The following is a 26641-nucleotide window of genomic DNA, read 5'->3' as shown; positions in this document are numbered from 1 at the left end:
CTCTTTCGTTTCTCCCAAGTCACATTCAGTCCTTTTCTGAAAATTAGCTCAGGGTTGATGGAGGAGTCAGAGGAACAGATGGTGAGGAGCTGGGCTGCTGATGTGGGCAGTGAAGATAAAAAGGCTCCTGGCCCTCTCATGTGACATAACCTTAGTTTCCACTGGTGCAGGAAGAATTTATATCTTCTTTTCCTCCCCGCCCCCTTCTCAACCAACAAAGCAAAAGGAACCAGGGCTTGGATTTTCTGTGCCCCTTTCTGGCCCCTCTGCACTCATTCCAGGCTAGAGAATTAAAGCAAACACCTTAAAATGAGAGTCTGCTCCTATCACATTGGTGGTGGTGTGAGGGGCCCCTGTGGTCAGGGGAGAGACAGCGGGGAAATGTCTTCAGCATACTATACAGTATACCATTCAGTCGGCTCCAGTTTGTCCAAGAACCTTTATTGGAAAAATGTCCAAGGGGTGAGATCACCAGCAGCTGGAGGGGCTGCCAGGTGAAAGGGGGAGCACCTGAGGCTCCATGGAAGACATTGGAGTAGTGCAGTGCAGCATCTGCCTCCAGGCCCAGACAATTCCTTTTATTTGCTGGGGGAGGGGGAGTACCCACAGAGACACCCCTCTCTTTAACCCAGAGGCAAGATGTGGGGGCAGCTAGGGATGCCAAGAGTCCTGATGCAGGTGAAATGGGGCCCCATTTGGGACCTAATGGGATAGGATTGAACAAAGGACTCTCCCCTAGACTTGGGGGATGGGAGGACATATTCCATCTGATACCACTCCCCAGGTCCAGGAGCGCAGATCCTAACAGACCTACCTTCTGGCCCTGCTCACAGTGGAAAGAGGATGGGTACCAGGCCTGAGATTGTGGGAGTGTCATTACCCTCTGGGTGACTGTGGGATCCTTCAGTCTTGAGCAGGTCACCATCTTAGGCTCTCCCTGACCCCATCCCCATCCCCAGGTTGTTAGTGCATCTGTGTTCTGGTTCTGTTTCTTCACTCATACATCGATGGTATTGATGGATGGTGACTTTTTCTGCGAAAGAAAATGGCTTGAGTCTCTAATTTCAGGAAGGTAATAGCTTCCTCCATCCCAGATTTCCATTTTCCCTCGTTTTTTCTTTTAAGACTGGCACCTGAGCTAACATCTGTTACCAATCATTTTTTTTATCTTTTTCTTGCCAGAGCCCCCCAGTAAACAGTTGTGTATTCTAGTTGCAGGTCCTTCTGGTTCTGCTATGTAGGATGCCGCCTCAGCGTGGCTTGATGAGCGGTGCTAGGTCCGCACCCAGGATCCAAACTGGTGAAGCCCTGGGCCACCAAAGCGGAGCATGTGAACTTAACCATTCGGCCACGGGGCCAGCACCCTCCATTCTCCCTCTTTTCCTGCCCCTCTGCCCTTCTCCCTCTCCCCAGCTGCTCCTCAGGGGCAAAATCACCCTTCCCTCCTTCACTGGCCCCACATCACCTGTCTTGTCCCCACTGGCCTTCCCTGAGGACTCTGTTCTGGCCCCTTCCCTTTCTCCTTGGGGTTGTTGTTGGAGTCGTTGTCCTTGATGATGTCATACTGACGGCAGAATAGCCCAATTACAGCTGAAACACAACAATACAATCTGAGCCTTGATCTCAACCTCCCCAGTCACAGCCTCGAAAGGCAGTGAGATATCCACACAGTTTCTAGAAAATCTAAGAAAATCCTTGAATTCCTCATGCCCATGCACAAACAACACCCTCTTAATCTTCCTGAGCTCCCAACAGCCTCTTCTCCCTCTCTTCAAACTTCTCCTGCTCATCTCCCTCAACTAAGCATCTCCCTGCCCTATTTTTCTCACCCCATTTTCTCCCAACAACCTTCACCACCTCTTGCCTTCACTGAGCCCCACTCTCTCAATCCCGGGTCCCCTGTCCAGATGCTTACTCACCAGCCCACATGAGCAACACCACCACAATGATGACCACTTCCCCCGTCTGCAGTGGTCGCTCTCCATCCAGACCCTCCACTGTGATATCACCTGAGAAGGAAGGAGAAAGACTCCAGGTTATGGGGAGCAGCTAGAGAGCTATATCTATGCAGACAGTTAAGGATGGAGATGCTGGGGATTAGAGTCAGGGTAGACTCATCACAGAGTTGCCCCTGGTAGCCCCTCTCTCGGACGCTGTTAGTGGACAGGTGGTTAGTGACCAAAAAGCAGGAGGGCTTCAGGTCAGGTACTCACTCATGCAGGCTGCATCTGCTGTGAACTGAGGTCAGGTAAAAGGAAGTTAAAAGCCCTCCCCCCAAATGATTCACTACCAGCCTGTCTATATCCAGTCCCCTGCCAACCTGCTTTCCTTCCTTTCCTGGCAGTACAATGAATTAAATCATCCATCTATTCATCTAAGCTAGACTGTTGCTTGCTTTGGGGAAGTAAACAGGAGGCTAAAGGCCAGGTAAAAAGCCACAGAATCCAAAGCTTTAGGGAGTGGGGAATAGCTGAGACCCCCACCTGGGCTTGAGCTGTTTGAGGGTAGCCGGTCAGAACCCTTGAGAGTTCGGAAGTGCACCCTGGGCCCTGGCGGGCTCTCTCCCCGAAGGCCGATGCTCCTGACCTGCACAGTGTAGTCGCTGTCTTCAGCCAGGCCCCAGAGGGCACAGGCCCGAGTGGTGGTGTTCACCTCCCTGATCACACGCTGCCCAGGGCCATTCTGTCGCTGCAGGGAGACGGGAGAGGAGAGCAGCTTCACCCCAGTCCCAGGTCACAAGGCTCAACCCAGGACTCCTGAACATCCAAGCACTCCAAGGGAGTAGGGTGAAAAGAGCAGCCTGAGCCAGGGAACACCAGCTCCGAGATTCTCCCACCGCTGGGAGTGGAATTTGGGGGTGGGGGGAGGGAGGTAACAGAAGGAATGTTCAGAGATCCAAGGACACAGGTTGGGGGAGCAGAAGGGTGATTCATACTTGCTGGGAAATGGAGTAGCCAATGACGATGTTGCCTTCTGGGACGTCCCAGGACACAGTGGCCGAGTTGGCTCTGAGGTGAGTGACTGTCACATTCACAGGAGATGGAGGCCGGTCTGTAGGTGCCAGTGTGTTAACAGGTTAACAGGTTCCACCCAAAGACTAGTTCAGGTTAACTCCCAATTCCTCCCCCTTTACTCACCTGCTCGCACAAAGCCCAGGTCACAGCTGACCAGCAGGAGGACTGTAGGGCTTAGATATGGGGACAGGGGCATCAGCGAAGCCATGGTCTCCACCAAGTCTGCTGGGAGACACTGGGGCATCCGCTTGACATCCAGGCGGGGCTCCTGGAGGTGGCAGGAGTTGTGGAGGGTCAAGGACTGGCTAGAACGCACGGGTAGGCAGCAGCTCTCCCGGGCTCCCCAGGGCCCACAGCAACCCCAGAGCCCCCCTCTTCCCCACGCCTTCCCTGCCCCCGCATCACCCGGGCGCCCTCTGTGCGCGGCTCTGCCCTGCCCACACTCACCTCCGCCGGTCCTCGCGGTCGGTCAGGCCTCGGGGGGCTGCTCGGTGCCCAGAGGGCGGCCCATCGCCCAACTCGGTGGCGCTGCCCCTACCCCATCCCGGCGCGGGCCCGGCGAGGGGGGCAGTGCGGGACCCAGCTGCGGGCAGAGGGCGGAGGCGTAGCGGGCGCGGGCGGCGGGGCTGCCCGGCCCCCAGAGCTCGGACCGGCCGCGTAGTCTGTCGGGGAGCAGGGGGCGGTGCCGGCGCGGCCTGGCGGCTGGCCTGGGTCCCCAGTGCGGGAGGCAGTGCGGCTCCTTCCGCCAGCCCCTGCAGCGGGATGTGACCGTCCCGGCGAGCCAGCCGCCGCCTTCTGCAGAGCTGGCCCCGCTCGCTCCGCCGCAGCCCGGCCGGGACGTGCGGCCCGCCCCGCCCCGCTGGGGTTCTTGCCGCCGTCATTCCCCCGCCCCCGGTTCTCTCGGGGCTCCTCCCACGACCCTCCCATTGGCGGCCTCCCGGGCCCCCAGCCCTTCAGATCCCGGCTCAATCCGCTGAGCCCGCGGGGGCGTGGGGGGAGGCGCAGGTGCGAGGGTCTCCGGCACCTGGGAGAGCCCCTCCGTCCGGATGGAATTAGCCAAAGTGGGAGTAGGAAGTCCACCTCCGGTGCAGGAGGGGACCGAGTGATGGAGATAACTGTTTTCACAATCGCCTACTTGTAGACTGCGTCAGCTTTTAAGCCTTTTCCCCATTCATAATCTGATATTGAGTCCCTTCACTCTCATTCATTCTTTCGTTTATTAAGCAAATATTTATCGAGCGTCTCCTATATGTCTCGCATGTTAAGAGCTGGAGATACAGCGATCATTAGGAGTGCTGGGTTCATAGGGGGACATATAAAGAGCAACGACCTATGTTTCTTTCTTAGCCCTGAGACTTCCTGTGTGGCCTTGGAGAAACTGGCTAATCTAAGTCTCAAGTTTCCCATCTGTAAATCAGGGTCCAGAACCTCTCAGGGCTGTTGTGAGGATCAAATGAGACAATGTTGGAGCAAGGTGGTTATAAATCTTACAACACTGTGTGAGTGAGAGATTATTATTAATTTGCACCAATTTGTTAGTTACTTCATTCATTCAATAACCATATAATAAATCCTCAAGTTTTTTAATGCTTTGGCTGAGCATGAAATCTGGAGTCAGAACCTAGGTGTGAGTTCCAATTCTGTCAGCTGTGTGATCTTCAGCAACTAACTTCCCTGAGCCTCAGTTTCATCATCTGAAAAATGAGTGTCAATATTGTCTTCTTAGTGTTAATGTATCTAATGAGATACTGTATGTGAAAAATGCGTTGTTCAGTGTAAATAAATGGTGGCTCGTATATTTAGGACAGATACTTTGGTTTCTAATTCTCATTGCAGTATTTCTATTTCTGTGACACTTTTCTCCTGTAATATCCAGTTCAGTGTGTGCACCCCTGGGGATCTGAAGCTTCTGTTGCCTTCCTTCTGAGAGGAGAGAGTGAAATGGGGCAAGTGGGGCAGGGAGAACTGTGTGTGCTGAGCATGTGATCAAGCCATGGCCCAGGTCCTCTGACCTCTGCTGACCCTGAGGACCCTGATCTCTGGCCTCCTGATGCATCCTGGTCCCAGAGCACTGGTGCCCAGGGATTCTTGCTGCCTTGACACTGGGCCTGGTTATTGTCCTGCACTTTCAGGCTGTAGCCCCTCCTGAGAAGACGGAATTGTGTCCGAGGTGGGTAGGGAAGGAAGAACATTTCCTCTACCCACTCTAGGTCCTTCTGGCTGGTCTACGAATTAATCGACATGAGACAGAATAACAGGAGAAAATCAAACAAAGCTTTATAAGATGTATATGGGAGAAACCCCAGGAAACTGTGTAGCTTGTCAGAATGTCCGGGGTTGTCATCTTAAATAGCATCTTCAGCTAAAGACAAAGGAGGATGTTGTAGGTAGTGGTTTGGGACTTCAAAGGGGAAGCAGGCAATTCACATGGAGATGGAAAAGCTAATGTTTGGTGAACAGAACTTTAATAAGAATGGGCTTAGCAAGGGCCCTCACAGGTTACAGATATCCAGAGTTATCTATGGTGATGGCCTGTCCTGGGGACAGCCTTTTATCTTAAATTTCTTTTAGGCAGTTAGGAAGGGAGGTCAAAGTTTCTTTCAGAGTCTTTCGTTCTTGAAAATAATCAAGGCAAAGAGACATATTTTGAGGTGGCCAATTCTAATCCCCCACAGGAGCAAGAGTAATGAACCTAGGCTCTTCCTCTTCAGGGGCAAAGCAGAGTCTGGGGAGTCTGGGGGCATGCAAAGAGGGACCTCCAGAGCTCCCCTCGGGGTGACCAGAGGGCTGAGGGCCTAGTGACTAAGAAAGGGTGCAAGCAGAGTTGCTCAGAGGGAGTGGTGCTCAGAGAGGCCAGGGTACTTGGGTTAATCATCACTGTGGCTCAGATAAGGCTCTGCCAGCTGGAAGCAGAGTTAGTGTGACAGAAGGGTTTGTGTGGCTGAAGAAGCAGGCACAACAGTGTGTCCACAGCGTGGGACCATGCCAGGCACAAAACGATTTCAACATGTGATTGAGACCCCAGAGCCCGGCAAGTGGGAGGTGAGGCCCCTTTTCCATGTCGGCCTTCTGCACTGATTCCTAGAGTCATTTCTCATCTGGACTTCCCTCCACCCTGGGTTTCCCCTCTGCCTCTCCTGCTTCCCATCTTCCTTCCTGATCTTCTTTCCCTAATGGGCCCAGAGTACCAAGTGCAGGCTAAATCCTTGGTATGTATGTGTTTGCATGTGGGCGTATGAGTCCAAACACTGCCTGCTGACACTCCCACCTCCAGGTCAGCAGGCATGAATGAGGCTTTGACTTTCTGCCTGTATCCTTGTCCCCCCTTCCCTCTAGTTGTCTGGGTATGAGGCAGCCCTGCCAATCACAGAGAAGTCAAACCCACTGACCCGGGACCTGGACAAAGCAGATGCCAAGCAGATTGTTCAATTACTGGGGCAATGTGATGCTGAGATCTTCCAGGAGGAGGGGCAAGCCATGCCCACATACCAGGTGACCCAGACCCATCTCCAGGACATTGCAAATTTAGATGTCCTCTCAGACCAGAGTCCCTAATTTTTGAAAACCTGAGAGCCCCTCCAGCCCACCCCTCACCCCCAATCCACTATCCTTTTCTTGACTTCTGATTCCTGCCTTTTCCCTACAGCGACTCAATTCTGACCACCATGGTACAAGTGGCTGGAAAAATTCAGGAGGTGCTGAAGGTACTAATCCTCCTTCTGCTCCATGCCTAAACATCTGTGTCTCTCTACGTTTCTCTTTTCTTGGTCTCCATTTCTTGCTCTTAGAGATCTCAGTTCCTCTTTCTCCCAGTCCTCCCTCCTGCATCCTTATTGTCATCTTATTAATCAATAGTAATTATAATGACTATTATTTGCATAATACTTTATAATTGACAATGCACTTTCACACTCATTACCTTCACACAAACCTGTGAAGTTAGTGTTATTGTCTCCATTTTTTTTCAGATGGGAAAACAAAGACTTAGGATAATCAGAGTAGGATAACCAAGTACACTCAGCTAATTGCTGGGTAACACTCCTTTTATTAATTAATTAATTAATTTTTAGATGACAAAGCTGCTTTCAGTCCTTTCCGAGATCAGTAAGAGTTTGAATAAGTAGCTAAGCCAGAGGTGGGAGTCAGACTGAAGTTTCTTTCTCAAATCCAATGTTCTTTCTGCTACACCAACCTGCCTATGTTCTGTTCACTTTTGTGATAAGAGGAGGGTTAAGGAGTCTCTCCAATTCCTCTTCTCTTACTGGCAGAGAAAAAATATGCTTCTCCCAACCTGAGCTGGGCCCTAGCAACCTAGGCATTTTTCCTTTCTCAGGACCCTGAGGGGGGCCTGGTGGTGCTGAGTGGAGGGGGCACCTCTGGCAGGATGGCATTCCTCATGTCGGTAAGTACTCTGATCGCTGGTTTTCCTCCCTCTGCCTTCTTGGGGTGACCCTCAGAACCATAATGCTCATCATAGCTAAGCTCCTAGTTGAACTCCTCCAACCCTGACTCTCTTTCTCCATCAAAAGCTGATCTCACCATGGAGTCCCATTTTTTCTGAGCTCATCTGAGCCCCACCAGTCTGTTGCTGACATCTGTACATCCAAAGCACCACCAATTAATCGTCTCTAAGTAGCATCTTTAAGTGCCAGATTCCAAGCAGTACTGGCTTAAGCACTGGCCTAAAAGAATCATTATACAGCCTCTATCCTCTAGGTGTTGAAAATCCAAGATAATTGTTCCTTCACTACTGTTACTACTTCATATCCTCTCTCCCTTGACAGGTCTCCTTTAACCAGCTGATGAAAGGGCTAGGACAGAAACCTCTTTACACCTACCTCATTGCAGGAGGTGACACGTAAGTCAAGTTGGCCTATGCATATTTTGTTTGACCTGAATAGTGTTTTTCAGAAATTGAATTTAAATGCTTTTAGATGGAGATTGTGTCCAGTTTTCTTTGGTCCCCACCATTCCTTATTGCCTTACACTTGGCCCACTTCTCATACCTAATGTTGCCTGACTAGCCTTTGTAGGTATTTGAGTTTTTCACCCTACAGAGTGTCTATCATGGTGCTCAACAAATAGTAGATGCTCATTCAATGATAGTTTTCTCTTTTCATTCACTTCTCTCAAAGCAGCCTGCCCTAACAAACCATAGGCTTCTGCTTCCCAACCAGTGCCCCTGATCTTGAGTCTGTCTTCTTAGGTCTGTGGTGGCCTCTGGGGAGGGGACAGAAGATAGTGCCCTGCATGGGATTGAGGAACTGAAGAAGGTATGTGTTTTCCACTGACACTCAACCAGAGACCTCTGTCTGTTTCTCCTCATGGGCATATAAAAGCCCCAACATCTAGCCAAAGCCCATTCCCTCCCCTGGCCCTGGCCCTGACATCCCCACACAATAGTTTGTGTCCTAGAATCCTCCTGGTGGCTCTACTTTACCCATCCTCTTCTCCTAGGTGGCTGCTGGGAAGAAGAGGGTGATAGTCATTGGCATTTCGGTGGGACTTTCTGTGAGTGTGAAGACAGGCTGGGTGGACAGGCTGGGTGGATCAATTTTACAGGGAAGAAGGGATGGGAGTGGAATAGCATGGAAGACAGTTTGACAAGGTGGGTGGTAGAAAACAGAAAGGGTTTGCACAAGGAATTTTGATTTTACTTTCATTAGGATCCAGTTGTATGAATGTGGGATGAGAGAGAAGGGATCCTATCTCAGAATAACCATGTATCGATAGGTTCAACAACCAAGATAGATGGACTTGTTCAGGGGTCAGCAAACTTTGCTGGCAGGTCAATCCAGCCAATGCCTGTTTTTATAAATAAAGATTTATTAGAACACAGCCATTTGTGTTTACATATTGTCTATGGTCACTTTCACACTACAACGGTAGAGTTGAGTAGTTGGACAGAGATCATAGGGTCCACAAAGCCTAAAATATTTACTCTCTGGCTCTTTACAGAAAAAACTGACCCCTGGACTAGTCCCTTGCTACTTAGAGTGTGGTGCTCACACCAGCAACATCAATGTCACTTGGGATTTGTTAGAAATGCAGAATTTCAGGCTTCTCAGACCTACTGAATCTGAGTCTTCATTTTAACAAGATTCCCAGGTAGTTTGTTTGAGAAGTGGTAGACTAGATGACCTGAAGATTTCTCTCAACTTTGTAGCTCTCTGATTCTAAGAGTTCACTGGGCGGAAACTAGATTCCAACAGTGCTAGATATGGAAGGAGGCACACAAGGAGAGCAGGACATTGACCTCAAGAAGCTTACAGTTTGGTTCAGTAGTTTTCAAACTTTACCATGCAGAAGATTTCTTTGGGGGAACTTGTTAAAAACGTAGGTCCATGGGCTCTCCCCTTCAAATTTAGATCTAGTATGTCTGAACTTGGCCCTGGAATCTGCATTTCTAACAAGCATTCTAGGGGATTCTGATGCACATGGTTCTCAGGCAATGCTAGAGTAGCCCCCTCATCATGCCCTCCTCTCTCTCCTTACCATCAGGCTCCCTTTGTAGCAGGCCAGATGGACTACTGCATGGATAACCCAGCTGTCTTCTTGCCGGTTTTGGTTGGTTTCAATCCAGTGAGCATGGCCAGGTGAGCCTTCTGTATTGAAAGGTGGTGACTGGCCAGACCCCTGGGGGAAGCTGGGAGGGAACTGTTGAAATCCATAGCACAATCACAAAGGAGAGGGTGGGGTAAATATGGTCTTATTCACCAAATCTCAGAGTATTAAGGTGAATATGGGGTGTCCCTAAGCTTAGGAGAGTTTTTTTTCACTGATTGGTTTATTTATTCTCTTGTTTCAGAAAAGATTGTAGGCAGCTTACACAGGATATGTGAAATGCAAGAAAACATACATTCAAAACAGGGATTGGAGAGGCTAAGAATTCAGGGGCCAGAGGATAGAATGGGGTCAGGAAAATGTGTACCACAAAGATTTGTACTTTCATTTGAGGTGGGACCCAAGCATCTTTTCAAACCAGGAGTAGTGAGGGCTGAGCAGCCTCCTACTCTCCTTTGCCCAGCTCCCTTATTTTAGTGCCCACTCTCCTTCATCCTTCCAGGCACCACTTTGGTCCCCTCTGGCTGCTCAAATCTCCCCCCTACCCCACTATTCCCCTTTCCTGAGAGCCCTGTGCCTTCAATTCATCTCCCTCTTATTCTCTATCTAAATAGTCACTTTGATCTCATAGAAGGTCAGCACATTAAACCAATAGTGCTCAGGTGTGGTTCTGTGGATGCATTGCCTTCAAAGTGTTAAAAAAATAAGAAAGCAGATTCCTAGTCCTTTGTGTGAGAACTCTGATGTTGTAGGTTTGGGGTAAGGCCCTGAAACCTCTATTTTTTGAAGGCATTCCTGGAGATTCTGATGCACAGCCAGGCTTGGAGAACTCCGCTAAATAAACCATTGGAGTGGGCCACCTGATGAAGCTGCGGGCTTCCTGTCACTGGAGTGTTCCCGAAAAGGCTTGTTGATTAGTCAAGAGAAGATTTGTGTATTTAGTGGTTGTGTTGTGGAGAGGGACAGCCAGGTTGTTTCTGAGGTACTTTTTCAACTCCTAGATTCTAGGCTTGTAGTGTAATTCATACGAAAGTATAAATGAGTCTGAAATACTCTTAACCCTGATCCTTTTCATGGAGGATTCTCCTTCACCAAAAATGTATCTGCTGCAGTGGATGCTAATTTCAGGCTCTGTGACTAAGAGAAATGAAGGATTTCAAACAATGTAGGCGTGGAGATCTTCCAGTTGTTCCTTAAATCAGTAGCTCCCAATCTTGGCTGATCTTCAGAGTTGTCTGGGAAGCTTTTTAAAAACACAGATTTTGGGCCTCCACTCCAGAACTACTGAAGCTGCCACTCAGGGTTGGTGTGGTACCCAGAAATGGGTAATGTTGAAAAATAAAACTCCACAGGTGATTTTGATGACCAGCCAAGTTTGGGAATCTCAGTTTTAAACCATGCGATAAACACTGTTTCCTCTCTCTGCTGAAGTCTCCTCTGTCTTAGGTCCCTTGGAAGTGGTTTGAGGACAAATGATAGGAAACACTTTACACAGTAGGGATGTAATATGTGAAACTTGTTTGCCCTAGAAGTAATACAGATAAAAATGGTTCAAGAAGGGATGGAAACTTTGTAGAGATGGACTGATAAGGGGAAGCTAGGGAGGCCATGTATAGAGGTAACTCTTTGAGGTCCTGCCACAAAGGATGGTTAACAGATTATCCCCTACCAAAGCCAGCAGAGGTAACTACAGAAGATCATCATTCTTTGAGATACCATGGTTGCACCTAAGCAGACAACAAGCCTGTTGCTCTCTTGTCTCATTAGCACATTGTTTTGCTCCTGGTTAATTTATTCAAGAAATGTTTGCCAGCTGTTAGATGCTATGCTTCATACCTTGCAGCTTGATTCCCTCAGTAGGAACTATTATCCCTCCCTGATGTAGTGAGGGGTTATTATTTGGGGAGATTTCCAGAATATATTTACAGGAATGGGAAGGGCTTCTAATGGACTCTAAGACTCAAAATAAGGTGGCAATTTTGACATTCAGATGGCAAGCATTCCCCTGGGGATCTATAGAGGGTGTGGCTAGTGTGGCCATGACAGTGGGACACGTGCAAGCACCAGGATACAAGAAATTCTGGTCTCAGGCTAGAACTGTAAACTTGAGTGTTGGCTTTGCTCTGGGCTTAAATTGCTGAATGGTTTACTCTCATCCTTGGGGTTCAGGGAGACAGTGCCCCTGTGAGCATCAAAGCACATCTCCCCAGGAAGTTGTTGACCTCTGACCCCAATCCCAATGTGGTCTTTGATCCTGACTCCAATCTGAGGCCCTTCCTTTAGATCCTCAAAGACAATCCCCCTACCTCTGTCTCTCTGTGGGCCCCAGAAATGACCCCATTGAAGACTGGAGTTCAACATTTCGACAGATAGCAGAGCGGATGCAGAAACTGCAAGAGAAACAGGAAGCTTTTGTGCTCAATCCTGCAACTGGGGTAGGATCTCCCCCTACACTTGGCCCTGCCCTCACTTCGGGATGGCCTGCCACTTCCTTAGGGCCTCTGATTTTAGGTTCTCTGATAGCTTGTCTAAATTCCTGGCATTGTGTGTCAACCAAAATATTCTAAATCAAATCCTATTTTCTCATTTCCTTTTTCACCTTAAGATGTTTTATTTCTATCCTGACCTTGTTTCTTAAATCAGTAATCATTAAACACTTACATAGTCTAGGGCATTTTCTGTTTAAAGAAGCTCTTTGGCATCTGTGTGTAGAAAGTATTGAATAGAATGGTGAATTGCTTTATGTCTCTTTTATAGGTTTAAATTTCAGATATGAGCTTTAAAAAAAATGAGATGCAATTTTCTTCTTCTGCCTTTCTAATCCTCTCCAAAATTGGGGCGGGCCTTCTAAGCCTCGAGTGCTCTTGCTCCTTTTTTCTCTGGATTTCTCTGGATCTGCATCTCACTAGCATCCTCTGCCCTTTGACTTTACAAGGGCCTTAACCAGATCCCTGCCCCCGCCCCTCTCTGCCAGTTGTGGACATGTCTGCGGCATTCTCCTTTATCTCCCTTTTGTGAGATAGGATGGCAGGAGTTCCATATCTTTCATCTTCCACATGCTCATCTCCCCTCCTCTTTGCAAGTGTTTACTTTTACTCTCCTTTTCTCAGACACTGCTTCTATCATCCTTTTTTGCTGTCATCTCCTTATCTGTTTGATGTGTTATGTATGTGAATCATTACAATGGCTGCCTCATTGGTCTGTCCAAAGAACATGAAAGGTGGTGTTTGGATTGACAAACTGCTATTAAAAAAATGGGGGACTATGGGAGGAGAAAGTTCTCAGGAAAAAAATCTCTCTCTGAAAAACCCTTATCCCCAGCTAACAGGAGACCCAATCACTGGGGCTTCCTCCTTAGAGTCCTGAATGTACCATAGAAATGACCAGAGGTGGCCTTTTCCCCCCTTCTTCTTCTCTCAGTTAAACCCTCAACCCAGCAGTCCTCCTCCCAGCACACTGGGATCACTAGCACCATCAAATGCGTGCTCGGTGGCCACTAACCAGAGTGCATGTCCACTAACCAGAGTGCATGTCCAAGAACCACTAACCAGCCTGTGTGCCCAGTGGTCACTAACTAGTGAACTCCAGGGTTCTCCTTCCTCTCCCAATTCCTCCTGGTGTTGTCACCTCCTCAGCCTGAGGGTCTCAGTGGCTCCTCCCGGATGAAAGGTGGAAGCGCGACCAAGATCCTGCTGGAAACCCTGTTACTGGCAGCCCACAAGACTGTGGACCGGGGTATTGCAACATCTCAGAGGTAGGGAGGATCTGGATGAGAGAGATAAGAGTCAGGCAGGGGATGGGATAGTGTTTGTGGGGAAATGGCAGGTCCTGATCCAGAGATTGGGCTGGTGGCAACAAGACTGAGGCCCTGCCACTCCTCCCCTGGGAAATGAGCTGGCAGGGGGATGCTGCTGTTCTCACCATGCTGTCACAGGGTTTGGATTATTTCCGGTGGACCCTGGATTCCTCAGGGCCAGACCTAATCCCTAAGTCCACCTGGGCCATCCAAAGCTAACCTAGCTTCTGAGAGTCTTTGATATGGGGATGGTTCAGGCCATATAGGGTAGAGTTCATCCTGCCTTCTTCCCTTACCAGGGTCTCTAGCCTAGCTTCCAGACTGCTCCCTTACCTCCTCATCAAACCTCAGAGCCCATCCTCCTCCCAGTGCTCTCTTGATAACCTATCCTTCCTTCTGCTCTTTGGTGCTCTGCCCACTGAAGCGCTTTCTGCCCCTCCTGAACACAGTCTGGCTCTACTCACTGTGTCTCCACCAGGGACCAGCAGAACTTAGTTTTAAGGGAATTGTGCCTTTCCTGGGGTGGGAGGCTGTCTGAGGGGGCCCTGGGCCTGCCCTGGGAGCTGGTAGCCTTTCTCCCAGGTGCCTTCTGGAAATCCTGCGGACATTTGAGCGGGCTCATCAGGTGACCTATAGTCAAAGCCCCAAGATTGCCGCCCTGATGAAGCAAGCCAGCACTAGGTATGTGGAAACATATTTGGAGGGGGGAAGTGGCCTAGAAGGGAATGTCCTGAGAGCAGAGGAGACTCTACGAGACATGTTAACATGGTGAGGGGAACGGGCCTGCATGTTGAAGGCTCACAGTAGGCTTTTTGTTAGTTTACTACCGTGTTCTTCCATGTGCATCTTTCTCTGATCGCTGGCCTTTTTTGACTGTGATCTCTCCTTTCACGTCCTGATCTCTGACCCATTCTCAGCCTAGAGAAAAACGGCCGAGTGTACCTGGTTGGCTGGCAGACCCTCGGCATCATTGCCATCATGGATGGGGTAGAGTGCATCCACACCTTCGGTGCTGGTGAGAACCCAGTTGAGACTTTCTTCCTGATTCCTCCTGAACCAAACCAATTGGTCCATTATCCAAACAGTTTCCTACTCCCAACTCATGGGAGTTCCTCATTCAATGTCCACCCTGCCCTATCTAAATAGTCATTTCAGTCAAATGCTCCTTCCTTTGAACCCCCACTCAGTCCTTGATCCCTTAACTCCCAGCCTTGTACTTAGCTGTGGCCTCACATGTGTGTTACTCCTCACCCTAATTCCCACCTGACACTTTCTTCCCAGCCCCATTGACATCCCCTCAAGCCTAGAACCTTCCTTTCCAATAAAGCCCATCACTCCTCTCTCCCTTTTCTTAAACTTCCCAGATTTCCAAGATGTCCGTGGCTTTCTCATTGGTGATCACAGTGACATTTTTAACCAGAAGGCTGATCTCATCAATCAGGTGGGAGGATGGTGGGACCTGGGGAAGTTGTGAAGATGACTGGTGTGCAGAAGGTGGGAGGAAAAGGGAAAGTGGAGATAGGTGGGCAGCACGATAGAACAGACAGTCTAGAGAAGGGAATGTGGCTTAGAGGTCATGAAGCTTTGGGGCAGCACAGTGTGGAAAGCTCTGGATTCACCCCCAGACCTGGCTCTAGTCTAGTGCTCTTCCATCAACTTGCTGTATAATCTTGGGCAAAACTCTTTACCCCTTTGAATCTCATTTTTTTCATCTGTAGACAAAAGTGCTGCATTAGATGTTCTCTAAGGCTCTCTTTAGTCTCCAAGTCTGTGCACTGGAGTTTTTCATAGGAGGGACTCTCATCTTCTTCTGCTCCAGGGTCCCCAGTTCTCCTTCTCCCAGGAGGACTTCCTAACCTCCATCCTGCCATCCCTCAAGGAAATTGACACTGTGGTCTTCATTTTTACCCTGGACGGTGAGAGGGATGATGGGAGTGGTGGGGTGAGGGGATGGAGGGAGTACAGTGACTCAGAGGAACTGTCATTTTTCTGGGTCTTAGGACACCTTCTCAGAGGGAGAGACGGGTATGTGTCCTTATGGACCCCAGAGGAGCAGGAAGAAGGGCTGAACAGCCAGCTTTTCAACTCCAATGCCCTCCCCCTCTCCTAGACAACCTCACGGAGGTGCAGACACTGGTGGAGCAGGTGAAAGAGAAGACCTCCCACATCCAGGCCTTGGCACACAGCACTGTGGGGCAGTCCCTGCCGGTGAGGGTCCAGCCTTGAGGAAGGGACCCTGGGCGACAGTCATAGCAAGGCCTCCCTGGAGATGCCGCTCCTGCTCCTCTTTCTCTCTCTTCAGACCACTCTGAAGAAGCTCTTTCCCTCCATCATCAGCATCACGTGGCCACTGCTTTTCTTTGAATATGAAGGGAACTTCATCCAGGTATGGAGAATGAGAAGGTAATATCTGAAGTGAGGTGGTCAGAGGAGGAGGGGTTCCAGAAATTAGAAAACCGAAGGCTGGAGAGTAGAAAGCTTTGTCTGACTTCCACAAAGCCAGCTGGGCAAGTTCTTGTGTCACCAGGTCACTAGTCAGAATTTCCAAGGCTATGGCATTCAGTTCTAAGAATATGCAAAAAGTATAAGATAGGCTACCAATCACCTGACAGATACTCATTTGTACTTTATCACAAGTTAATTGTCATACTATAGTCATCCTCATTATCCAAGATCCTTTAAGGCAGATTTTTTGCAAGTTGCCCTATACTGAATTCACTGCACATAATGTTACGCTAATATAGTTCCTGCTTACTAACGAAATTATAATCCAGTACAAGCACTAATAATAATTATAGAAATAATCATCAGTTTGGGTGCACTTTGCAGTTTAGGGTTTGGAGTGGGCCTCAGGATGTCTAGGTGCCAGTTCAGCTCTACTTTGTGGCCCAAGGAAAAAAACCAGTTTTACATCTCTGGTCCTCAGTTTTCTCACATGACACCTGTCCAGGATCCATGGGGCAGAACCAAGGCCCTGAAGGGTTGCCCTGGAGAGACGTCATCCCATCCATTATTGAAACCACCTCCTCCGGGAAGTTCCTGACTTGACCAGACAACAGCTGGCATTCTGCCTTACCTGCACTCAGAACTCATCGGAAGTCCCTCTCCCCATGAGCGGGGGATCCATGCTCCTTCCAATGTACATTTTTGTCTTCCCTTCCAAGTGGTGCTCATTTGTCACATCCTTACTTCTTGGCATGCTTTCCACATTCACTGTCTCCTTTGAGATCTCACATCTTCTAGGAAGTCTTCTCCAATTAAACCCACGTCATCTAGACCCCTCCTTTATGTTATATTCCTCTCCACACTTACAAGTTTCATTGTACAGCCCTAATACCTAATACACATATAGGCCTTTGTACTTTATAAAATATTTCATATATATTATCTAGTTCTCATAACAATCTCCTAAGGAATGTGTGTTTAATGTCCCCATTTCCCAGGTGAAGAAGCTGCAACTAAGAGATTATGGGATTGTAATCATGGCCAACACAGCTAAGACAGGAATCAGGACTTGAACTGAGGTCTTGCGACAGTAAGTCCATGGTTTATTTCACCATAAAATATAAATTTCAAACATATCCATAAGTTGAGCCAGATTATTTTATTCATTCACTCAACAAATATTTTTAAGCACCTATCAAATGCCAGGTACTGTTCCAGGGATAGGGGATATACTGTGGAATATTAATCTGTGCTCTTTTAAAAAACTGTATTTTTAGGGGCTGGCCCTGCGTTGCAGTGGTTAAGTTCGGCACACTCCACTTCAGCAGCCTGGGTTCTTGGGTTCAGATCCCAGGCATGGACCTACCTCCACTCATCAGCCATGCCATGGCAGTGACCCACATACAAAATAGAGGAAGATTGGCACAGGTGTTAGCTCAGGGCTAATCTTCCTCAAGCAAAAAACCCCCCCAAAACCTGTATTTTTAAAGAAAATTGTAATTATATAACAAACATTTTTCTTGTGAAAACTTTAGAAAATGCAGAAATCCAAAGAAGAAAAAAGTCATCCATAATCCACCTTCTTCTAAAAAATCACTCTTAGACAAATTTTGGAGAATGTCTCATGTCCCTCTAGACTTCTTTTGTATGCATTTGTACAAAAATCCTACTTGACATGCTGTCTTTTACTTGCTTCTCTTCATTTAACATCATGAACACCTTTCTATACTAAGATATCTTCATTATCATTCTTAATGTCAGTGTAGTATTCTACCGTGTGGATATACCATAATTTGTTTACTCTAACCCCAAATGTCAGACATTGTAGGTAGTTTCAACATTATGCCTTTTGTTATAATGCTGCGCTGAACATTCTTAATCACACATTTGACTATTTCATTAGGATAAACCTCCAAAAATAGAATCACTGGGTCAAAGGGTATGTAAAATTCTAAGGCTTTTTGATACATATGGTCAAGTTGACCTCCAAAGAGGTTTATAAACAGATGAAGTGTAAAATTGCTTGTTCCTCCACATCCTTCAAATATTGGGTAGTATTGTTCTTTTTAATCTTCACTAGTCAGCAAAGCAAAAAAAAAGGCAAAGCAAAAGGCATTTTTTCATAAATACATACAAATATGTTTTTTTGTTTTTGTGGTTTTTTGCTGAGGAATATTTGCCCTGAGCCAACATTTGTGCCAATCTTCTTATATTTTTTAGTATGCAGGCCTCCAGCACAGCATGGCCACTAACAGAGTGGTGTGGGTCCACCCCCAGGAACTGAACCCAGGCTGCCAAAGTGGAGCATGCTGAATTTAGCCACTAGGCCACTGGGGCTGGCTTCCCATTTCAATGCTGTTTTAATTTCTATTTCTTTAATTACTATGGAGTTTGACTACTTAAAGATAAATTGGCCATTGAATTTTTTTCTTTATTTTGCTGCTTCACATCTTTTGGGTGTATTCACACACTCTTTTTTGGAGTATTTATTTTTCTTACTAATTTATAAGAGAGAGGGTATATAGCAAGAACAGTAGCCTCTTTTCCTGCTCTATACTTTGCCCCAGCTTATTATTATTTTTTATTTATTTTATATATATGTATATATATATACATATTTTTTTTTTTGAGGAAGATTAGCCCTGAGCTAACTACTACCAGTCCTCCTCTGTTGTCCTGGGGAAGCCTGGCCCTGAGCTAACATCTGTGCCCATCTTTCTCTACTTTATATGTGGGACGCCTACCACAGCATGGTGTGCCAAGCGGTGCCATGTCCGCACCCGGGATCCGAACCGGCGAACCCTGCGCTGCCGAGAAGTGGAACGTGTGAACTTAACCGCTGTTCCACTGGGCCAGCCCCTTTTTATTTCTATATTTTTGGTGTAGGGATGTTTTATTTACATTTGTATGTAGTTGATCTTTTTGTGCATGGTTTTTGTCTTTCGCTTGATTTTGTTATCTTTCTAAATGTATTGAAATTGCTTGAAATAAGGAGGCTTCCATTTGGGCTTGTAAATCTTTTGTTGTAGAAATTTTTTTGATGTAAACTCCATCCACACTTTTTGAAAAATTTCAAACCTACAGAAGATTTGCAAGAATAGTGCAATGAACACCCACATACTTTCCCCTAGAGTCACCAATCGTTAACATTTTGCCATATCTGCTTCATCTCTCTTTTCCCCGGAATCATTTGAGAAATAATTGGAGATATCATGACACGACACAAATTACTGTGTCCACTAAGAACAAGGGCATTTGCCTACATAACTACAATGTAATCATCACACTCAGGGAAATGACAATTAATACTATTGTCTAATATACAGACCGTATTCAAATTTCCCCAATTATTCCTGTATTTTTTTTTTTTTTTGAGGAAGATTAGCCCTGAGCTAACATCTGCCGCCAATCCTCCTCTTTTTGCTGAGGAAGACTGGCTCTGAGCTAACATCCGTGCCCATCTTCCTCTACTTTATACGTGGGACGCCTACCACAGCATGACTTGCCAAGCGGTGCCATGTCCGCACCTGGGATCTGAACCGGTGAATCCCGGGCCGCTGAAGCAGAATGTGGGAAATTAACCCCTATGCCATCCGGTCGGCCCCTCCTGTATTGTTTGTAGTTTTCAGATCCAAGATCCAACCAAGGATAATGCATTGAATTTAATTATCAGGTCTTTTTAGTTTCCTGTAATCTGGATGAGTTCCTCAGCCATTTTTTACGTCTTTCAGGACATTGATATTTTAGAAGACTAGACCAATTGTTTTCCAAAATGTACCTCATTTGGATTTCCCTGATTGTTTCTTCATTATATTCAGTTTAAATTTTTGGGCAGGAGTACTGCATAGATGAGGCCTCCATCAGTGAATCGCATCAGGAGGCCCCTGATGTCAGTTTGTCCTCTTATTGCTGACGCCGCGTTTGATCATATTCATGTATATGTATACATATGTATGTATTTGGCATTTCTTTCTTGTACAAGAGGTAGCATACTAGATATGCTTTTGCGCTTTAACTAGATAATCTAAAAATAACTCCATTTTGGTTTGTAGAGCTCTTCCTCATTGTTTTTACATTCATGTGCGATTGTACACGTGTAAGAGTTATATAGAGCATTTGGTTGTTTCCAATATTTTGCTATCACCAATAATGATGCAATGAATGTGCATGTATTGTTGTAACATTAGAAGTGTATCTCTGGAGTAAATTCCTAGAAGTATTAGAACTGGGTCAAGGATAAATACATACGTAATTTTGTTAGATATTGCAAAATTCCCTCCATAGGTGTTGTACCATTTTGCTTCTTGTGCCAGCAATATGAGAATGCCTGCTTCCCTACAGCCTCTTTGAGAGTTCAAGCTTTTGAATTTTTGCCAATCTGATAGATGAGAAATTCTATTTCTGTGTAGTTTTCATTTGTATTTTGCTTATCATGTGTGAAGTTGAGCATCTTTTCATATGCTTAACAGTCTTGAGCAAATCTTTTTCTTTGTGAATTGTGTGTTCATGTAAATACATGAGATATACTCGTTTTCTAATGGCATTATAATCTTTATGATCCCTTGATTTTGAGTTCTTTATAAATTAGAGACATTAGTCCTTTATTTCTGATATGTATTATAAATATTTTCTTTTGGTTTTAACCATGCAGAAGTCTTTATTTTAATTTTTCCGGTGTATAACTTATCAATCCATCTTTTACTGAATCTAGATCTTGAGACACAGAAAGCTCCCCCAGATTGTGAAGGAACTCCACCTGTGTTTTCTTCTAGTAAAAATGACTTCTTTTTTTGCATTTAGATCTTCAATTCATTAGGAGTTTATTCTCGTGTGTGGGATGAGATATGAACCCAATTTTGTATTTTTCTAAATGACTCTCCAATTGACCCAATATATATTTTTTAAGTTCATCTTTTTCTGAGAGATTTGAGATGTTACCTGTATCAGATACTCAGTTCCCATGTGCACTGTTTTATTTCTGGACTTTCTGTCCTGTTCTACGGGTCTGTCTATTGATGTGCTGGTACCATACTGTTTAATTATATAGGCTTTATGGTTTGTTTAATATCTGATAAGGTTAGTCCTCCCTTCATTATTCTTCTTTTTAATGATTTTCCTAGGTAGAATTGCTGCCTTTTTAATATATGAACTTGAAAATGCAGGTGTCCAGCTTCAAATTATGTAAACTTTAAAATATTTTTGTGTTAATGGCAGTTAATGGTATAAATGGTGAGTGATATAAATGGTTAACGATATAACTCAGATGTGATTGCTTTCTCTCCCGCAGGGCAGTCTGACATGCAGCCTACAGCATCAGTACTGCATACTAGCCAGCTTCATTCTGCTGGGTCAGATTTCTGCTCTGATACTCAGTGCCTTTGTCAATCACTTGTTAAGTATTTTCAATATACCCCCTGCCAGGGGTTTGTATGACCAGCTATTTCTGGAGTTCCAGAATAAGGAGGTAGAAGTAGCAGTAGCCTGTTTCCTCAGCCTGGTTAGGACCAAGTAATTAATTCCCTCAATTTCTTTACTGGACTCCTATTGTCCTCAAAGTGCAGTAATAGACGTTATAAGTGCAAGATATAAGGGCTAAGGACAGGTGATAATTAGACTCACAGTTCTGTGTGTTTGTACAACGTCTTAGTTTTCAACGTGCTTTCACGTACATTATCTCGTTCATCCAGGAGATGGTTGTGGCAAAGCAGGAAATGCCCTCATCACTGACTCAGGAGGCCTGTCTGGAGGTCCTGATTCTGCGTCTCACAGTCACATGATGAGCTTATTCAAGTTAATTTACTTCAGACCTCTAGTTTCCATATACGTAGAAATGGGGTTAGAAAAACCTATTTCGTAAGGTTGTTATAAGGATTAAATTGAATTCATTTTTCAACAAACACATATTGATCAGTAACCATGTGTCAGCCATTCTCAAAAAGACTGAGGCTCTGGAGCAGAATAAGATACCATCTCTGCGTTCAAGCAGCCTTTGGTTTAGCAGAATGAATCCCAGAACTTCCATTTCTTCCCCTGTCTGGTGACTGGGGAGCAAAAGGGAAGTTCTGGTAAGAGCAAAATCCTACTGTCGAAGGATTCAGAGAAGATATCTGTCTACTAGGGGTCAAAACCAAAAATGTGTGAAGCAACCAGTGTTGCCTGGGACAGTCCTGGTTTACGATAACTGTCCTAACACCTAAAATCTGGGCTGGTCAAACAAATTATGTCTGCATTTTGACCCCTGATTTTTGATCTCTGGATTCCTGTCTGATACTAGGGCCTTGTTCTCCCTGCTGCCCTACTATCCTCTAATTTTCAATACCCCATGTGTCTGCCCTATTTAGAAGTTCCAGCATGAGCTCAGCACCAATTGGGTGCTGAATACAGTGAGTACGGGGGCCCATGTACTTCTTGGGAAGATCCTCCAAAACCACATGTTGGACCTCCGCATTCGCAACTCCAAGCTCTTCTGGCGGGCACTGGCCATGCTTCAGGTAGGACATGATGGGACAGGGCTGTTTGGGGCCTGGCCTCAAGGCCTAGGCTGTCAGGCTGTCATAGGGGGGCATTTTGCAGAGGTATGGAGATGTGTGGGGGCAAGGGCTGACTTTTCTCTTGTGTTTCTCCTCCTCCTTCGATCAGGCTCATCCTCCCCTCTAAGGAGTGTTTGTGCACATGTGGGTGGGTGTTTGTGAAATTATAACTATTAGACAAGATTCTTTCAGTTATAAGTATGTGACAGAAATCCAGTTCATACTGATTTAAGCTAAACAAGATAAATGATTGGCTCATGTGACTGAACGGTTGCAGGGTAGCTAGATCCAGATACTCAAAACGATGTGCTCCAGAACTTTCAGCCCTTGGCCCTGCTTTCCTCTGTGTTGCTCTCATTCTCAGGCAGGTTTTCTCCATTAGGTGGCAAATTTGCCAGCAGCAGTGCCAGCCTAACATCCTACCAATTTAGCAACCCGAGTAGAGGGAGAGTTTATCTGTCCCTCTGGTTCCAGCAGATGCCTGGAGGAGTGCTCTCATTGGCTCATGTTGGGTCACATGCCCATCCCTGCTGGAGAGCCAGTCACTGCTCTCCAGGGGAAAGCAGCTTTCTGCCCAGGCTTGGTTCATATGCTCTCCCTTCAAGATGGCAGTGGAGGAAGGGGTGGGAAGTGAGCCACAATCAAACAGCATGGCCTGAGGATGGGAGAGCAATAGTTCCCCAGAGGAAAATCAGGGTACTGATACCAGAAGGAGGAGGAATGGATACAGAGCAGATAGCACAACAGATGATCATGAAAGTAGGGTTGCTAGATTTAGCAAATAAAAATATAGGACACCAGTTAAATTTGAATTTCAGATAAATAAAGAATAACTTTTTAGCATAAGTATGTCCCATGAACTATTTGAGACATACTTATACTATTTTTTTCATTATTCATCTAAAATTCCTATTTAACTGGGTGTCTTGTATTTTTGTGTGTGTGAGAGGAAGATTGGCTGTGAGCTAACATCCGTAGCCAATCTTCCTCTTTTTGCTTGAGGAAGAGGCCCTGAGCTAACATCTGTGCCAATCTCCCTCTGTTTTGTATGTGGGATGCTGCCACAGCATGACTTGATGAGCAGTGTGCAGGTCTGCGCCCAGGATCCTAACCCATGAACTCGGGGCCGCTGAAGTGGAGTGCACGAACTTAACCCCTACACCACCGGCCGGCCCCTAGTGTCTTCTATTTTTATTTGCTAAATCTGGCAACCCTACTTGAAAGGAATCCAACAATGAGCGCTTAGTGAACACCCGCCAGGTCCCTAAAACAACCTTCTCAAATGAGTAGAACCAACCAACCACCAGGAAAAAATGCTCTTCTAGTTGCTGGGGTTGAGGTGGGTAGGAGGAGCCAGAGGTACATATAATCCAGTTCTTGCCATCCCGGAGTGGCCTTGGAGGAAAATGGAGGAAAGACAAAACCAACATTTGAAACAGAGAACAATTAAGTGTCACATTGCATGATCCTTACTGAAGTCCAAAGAACTTCAAAGAAGGTAGAGTCCATATGCACGATAGCAGAAGAGAAGGTTCCATGGAAGAGCTGGTATTTGAGCTGGGCCTAGTGGTTATGCCTTGAATAGGTGAAGGACAGAAGGGCATTCTTGTTAAAAAGAACATTTACCAAGGCCCAGAAGGCACAATATGTCGGGGACACAGGTCTGACCACAGTGGAGAGTCAATTTACAGAGTAGTGAGGGATTATGAGGGAGCAGGAAGGGGAGAGATTGTGGAAGATTGAAAGCCGGACAGGAATTTGGACTTGCCAAATTTAGCCAGACCTGTACTGTCCAAAATGGTAGCCACCGGCCACATGTGGCTATTGAGTACTTGAAATGTGGCAAGTGTGACTGAGGAACTGAACTGAAAAATTTTATTTAAAAATTGAAGCAGTGTAATTTTTTAAAAAATTAAATGCAACTGTATGGTGTTGGTAGAACTATATTTCACTTCTTCATTGAAATTCAGCACCTGAATTGAGATGTGCTATAACTGTAAAATACACACTGGATTTCAAAGACGTAGTACAAAAATATCGTAAAATATCTCACTAATAATTTTTAATATTGTTTACATGTTGAAATAATATTTTGGATATATTAGATTAAATAAAACATGATTAAAATGTATTTTACCTGTTTCTTTTTAAATGCAGTACTGGAAAATTTAAAATTACATATGTGGCTCACATTATATTTCTATTGGACAGTGCTAAGCTAGACAGAGGGGTGGGTGGTGACAAAATAGAAGCAGTGTTTGCAGATGCACAGTCTTGACAGCGGTGTAAAGGATGGACACAGTTAGGGAGGAAACCAGAGAGAGGAGTTCAGATTAAGATTACCAACCAATGGGGTTGGTGGGAAATGGCTGAAAATGTGACAAATTTGCTATTAATCCTCAGTTTAACCCAGCCAATCAAGACCCACCACTAACCCCTCTACCCCAATTTTTCTTTCTACCTGGGGATTGTGAGTTTGGGATTGCCTACAGGGATGAATTCTCTACAGCCTCTTTAGCCAGTCTTTGGGATCCCAGCCTCCCACTCTCCCGCTTCTTTCTCCTCCCTGAACCCCATTCTCAGCTCCCCTGGCCTTCTAGCTCAACACTGACCTTACCACTTCTTCCACAGCGGTTCTCTGGACAGCCCAAGGCTCCATGTATCGAGAGCCTCCTCCAGGTGATCCACTTCCCTCAGCCACTGTCGGATGATATTCGGGCTGCTCCCATCTCCTTCCACATCCAGGTTGCACATGAGAAGGAACAGGTACCCTGCTGACTGCTAGTCATTTGGCAAACACTTATTGAGTACTTTCAGTGTGTCGGGAACTTTGCTTGGCAAGGGTTTTACAAAGTTCAGTGACACTGCGCCAAGGAGCTCCCTGTTCATGGGGGAGACATGATTGTAGGTGTGAAGGGGTACTACTGGGATGCAGAAAAGGGGTCTTCAGTTCTGCCTAGGAGAGGAGTCAGAAAAGAGAGGGAAGAGGTCTTTGAACTGGGGTTTGAAGGATGAATAGGAGTTTTCTGGGCCCGAGAGAAGGTTTCTCTCTGCTCTTGACCCAGCTCATTACAATTTCTGGTCTTGATAGCTCCCTTCCATTCTTGCATCCAACCTGGTTGTTTGACTCCCAGACCAAATGCTCTAGCTGCTCCAGGCTTCTTCCTCAGATGACCTCACTTTCTCAGGCTTCAGTTCTCCCTGCCTCTTCCTTGCAGGTGATCCCCATAGCCTTGCTGAGCCTCCTATTCCGGTGCTCCATCCCTGAAGCACAGGCACACTTGGCTGCAGCTCCCTCCGTCTGTGAGGCTGTCAGGAGCGCCCTCACTTGGCCAGGTCGGAAGCGCAGTGCGGAGCCCCTTGAGACTCTTGAGCCTGCCCTGCAGTGAACCGGTGTTTCCGTGTGTGTGAAGGGGACCAGCCCAGCCCAGCCCATGGGGGCTTGCTGGGCCAGCAGCACATGTGGTGGGAGGAGAGGTCACCCAGGGGCATCAGCAGCCCAGGGTGGAGAGAAAGAATCTCTCTACTTTGGAGGAGTTCTTGCTCCTGACTCAGTGATCTCCACTTTCACTGGCATATTCTGATTTCAGAAATAAAACTAAAAGGCTTGTTTTGGAAAGTTAAACTTCCACACTCAGTAAATCAGAGTCAATAGATCAGAGATGGGACAAGATGGGTGGGATGGGTTGGTCCCAATAGCAAGTTTGTTTCTTTACTTCTCCCCCCGTCCCCTAACCACATTAAATTGGCCACTGACCCAAACCTTATTCCAGCATCTCTACATCTCCCATCTCCAACATGTAGGTGTGCGTGTCATGCGCATGCACACACGCTCCACTCCTACACAGAATCACACAAACAAGGAGAGGCGGGAACTTAGGTAATTCCAGGGGAAGAGGGAAGAAGTTGTGCCCCCAACATAGGATACCCAGAAAAAAGACAATCCCCATTAATCATGACAGGATCCTTCTTACTAGAATGAACGCTACATCCACACATTAGACTATGAAGTGAGAGTTGCATCCCCTGCCCAGTGTTTGTAAGGGGAACGTAAGGGACTCTGGGGGTGCTGAACACCCTTTGGTGGTGGGACCCAATAAGCACTAGGAACCCCAGTCTGTACATTTTAGACTTCAGCTGTTACCTGTTTTGACAAATCAAAGGCACCCTTGCTCATCCCAGACCCATGCCATCTCTTCAGCGCCTATGACGTATGACTCTGATGGTAGAGGACTGGCGCCCCCTTGTGTGCGAGAAATACCCCGGTAATAGACACCCAGGCACTCGCTGAG

At 46.5% G+C, this 26641-nt stretch overlaps 2 protein-coding genes across 7 annotated transcripts; one reads left to right on the top strand and one right to left on the bottom strand.

Moving 5' to 3' along the window:
* Positions 1-420: 420 nt before the first annotated feature.
* FNDC4 (fibronectin type III domain containing 4) lies at positions 421-3603 on the bottom strand. The gene is made up of 7 exons (XM_046663433.1): positions 3462-3603; positions 3138-3282; positions 2936-3051; positions 2484-2688; positions 1920-2009; positions 1466-1590; positions 421-1033 (listed from the first exon to the last, which is right to left on the bottom strand). Exons 2-7 carry the CDS (start codon positions 3256-3258, stop codon positions 998-1000), a joined length of 693 nt encoding a protein of 230 aa, XP_046519389.1. The 5' UTR covers positions 3259-3282; positions 3462-3603; the 3' UTR covers positions 421-997.
* On the top strand, positions 3214-26501 carry GCKR (glucokinase regulator). 6 transcript variants are annotated; one of them, XM_046663427.1, is made up of 19 exons: positions 3214-3332; positions 6351-6506; positions 6661-6718; positions 7348-7416; positions 7799-7872; positions 8221-8287; positions 8472-8525; positions 9516-9610; positions 11908-12013; positions 13214-13332; positions 13957-14055; positions 14292-14389; positions 14739-14815; positions 15194-15290; positions 15485-15582; positions 15677-15760; positions 22161-22310; positions 24981-25115; positions 25568-26501. In XM_046663427.1, the coding sequence occupies exons 2-19, from the start codon at positions 6424-6426 to the stop codon at positions 25736-25738; spliced, it is 1734 nt and encodes a 577-aa protein (XP_046519383.1). In that variant the 5' UTR covers positions 3214-3332; positions 6351-6423; the 3' UTR covers positions 25739-26501. The 6 variants fall into 6 exon arrangements, with proteins under 6 accessions (XP_046519383.1, XP_046519382.1, XP_046519381.1 ...); XM_046663426.1 differs by lacking the exon at positions 3214-3332 and adding an exon at positions 5143-5184; XM_046663425.1 differs by lacking the exon at positions 3214-3332 and adding an exon at positions 5661-6056.
* The last annotated feature ends 140 nt before the right edge of the window (positions 26502-26641 follow it).

Source organism: Equus quagga, chromosome 5, assembly GCF_021613505.1.
Source record: "Equus quagga isolate Etosha38 chromosome 5, UCLA_HA_Equagga_1.0, whole genome shotgun sequence".
Classification (NCBI taxonomy): Eukaryota; Metazoa; Chordata; class Mammalia; order Perissodactyla; family Equidae; genus Equus; species Equus quagga.
This window is presented reverse-complemented; position numbering and strand designations above follow the sequence as displayed.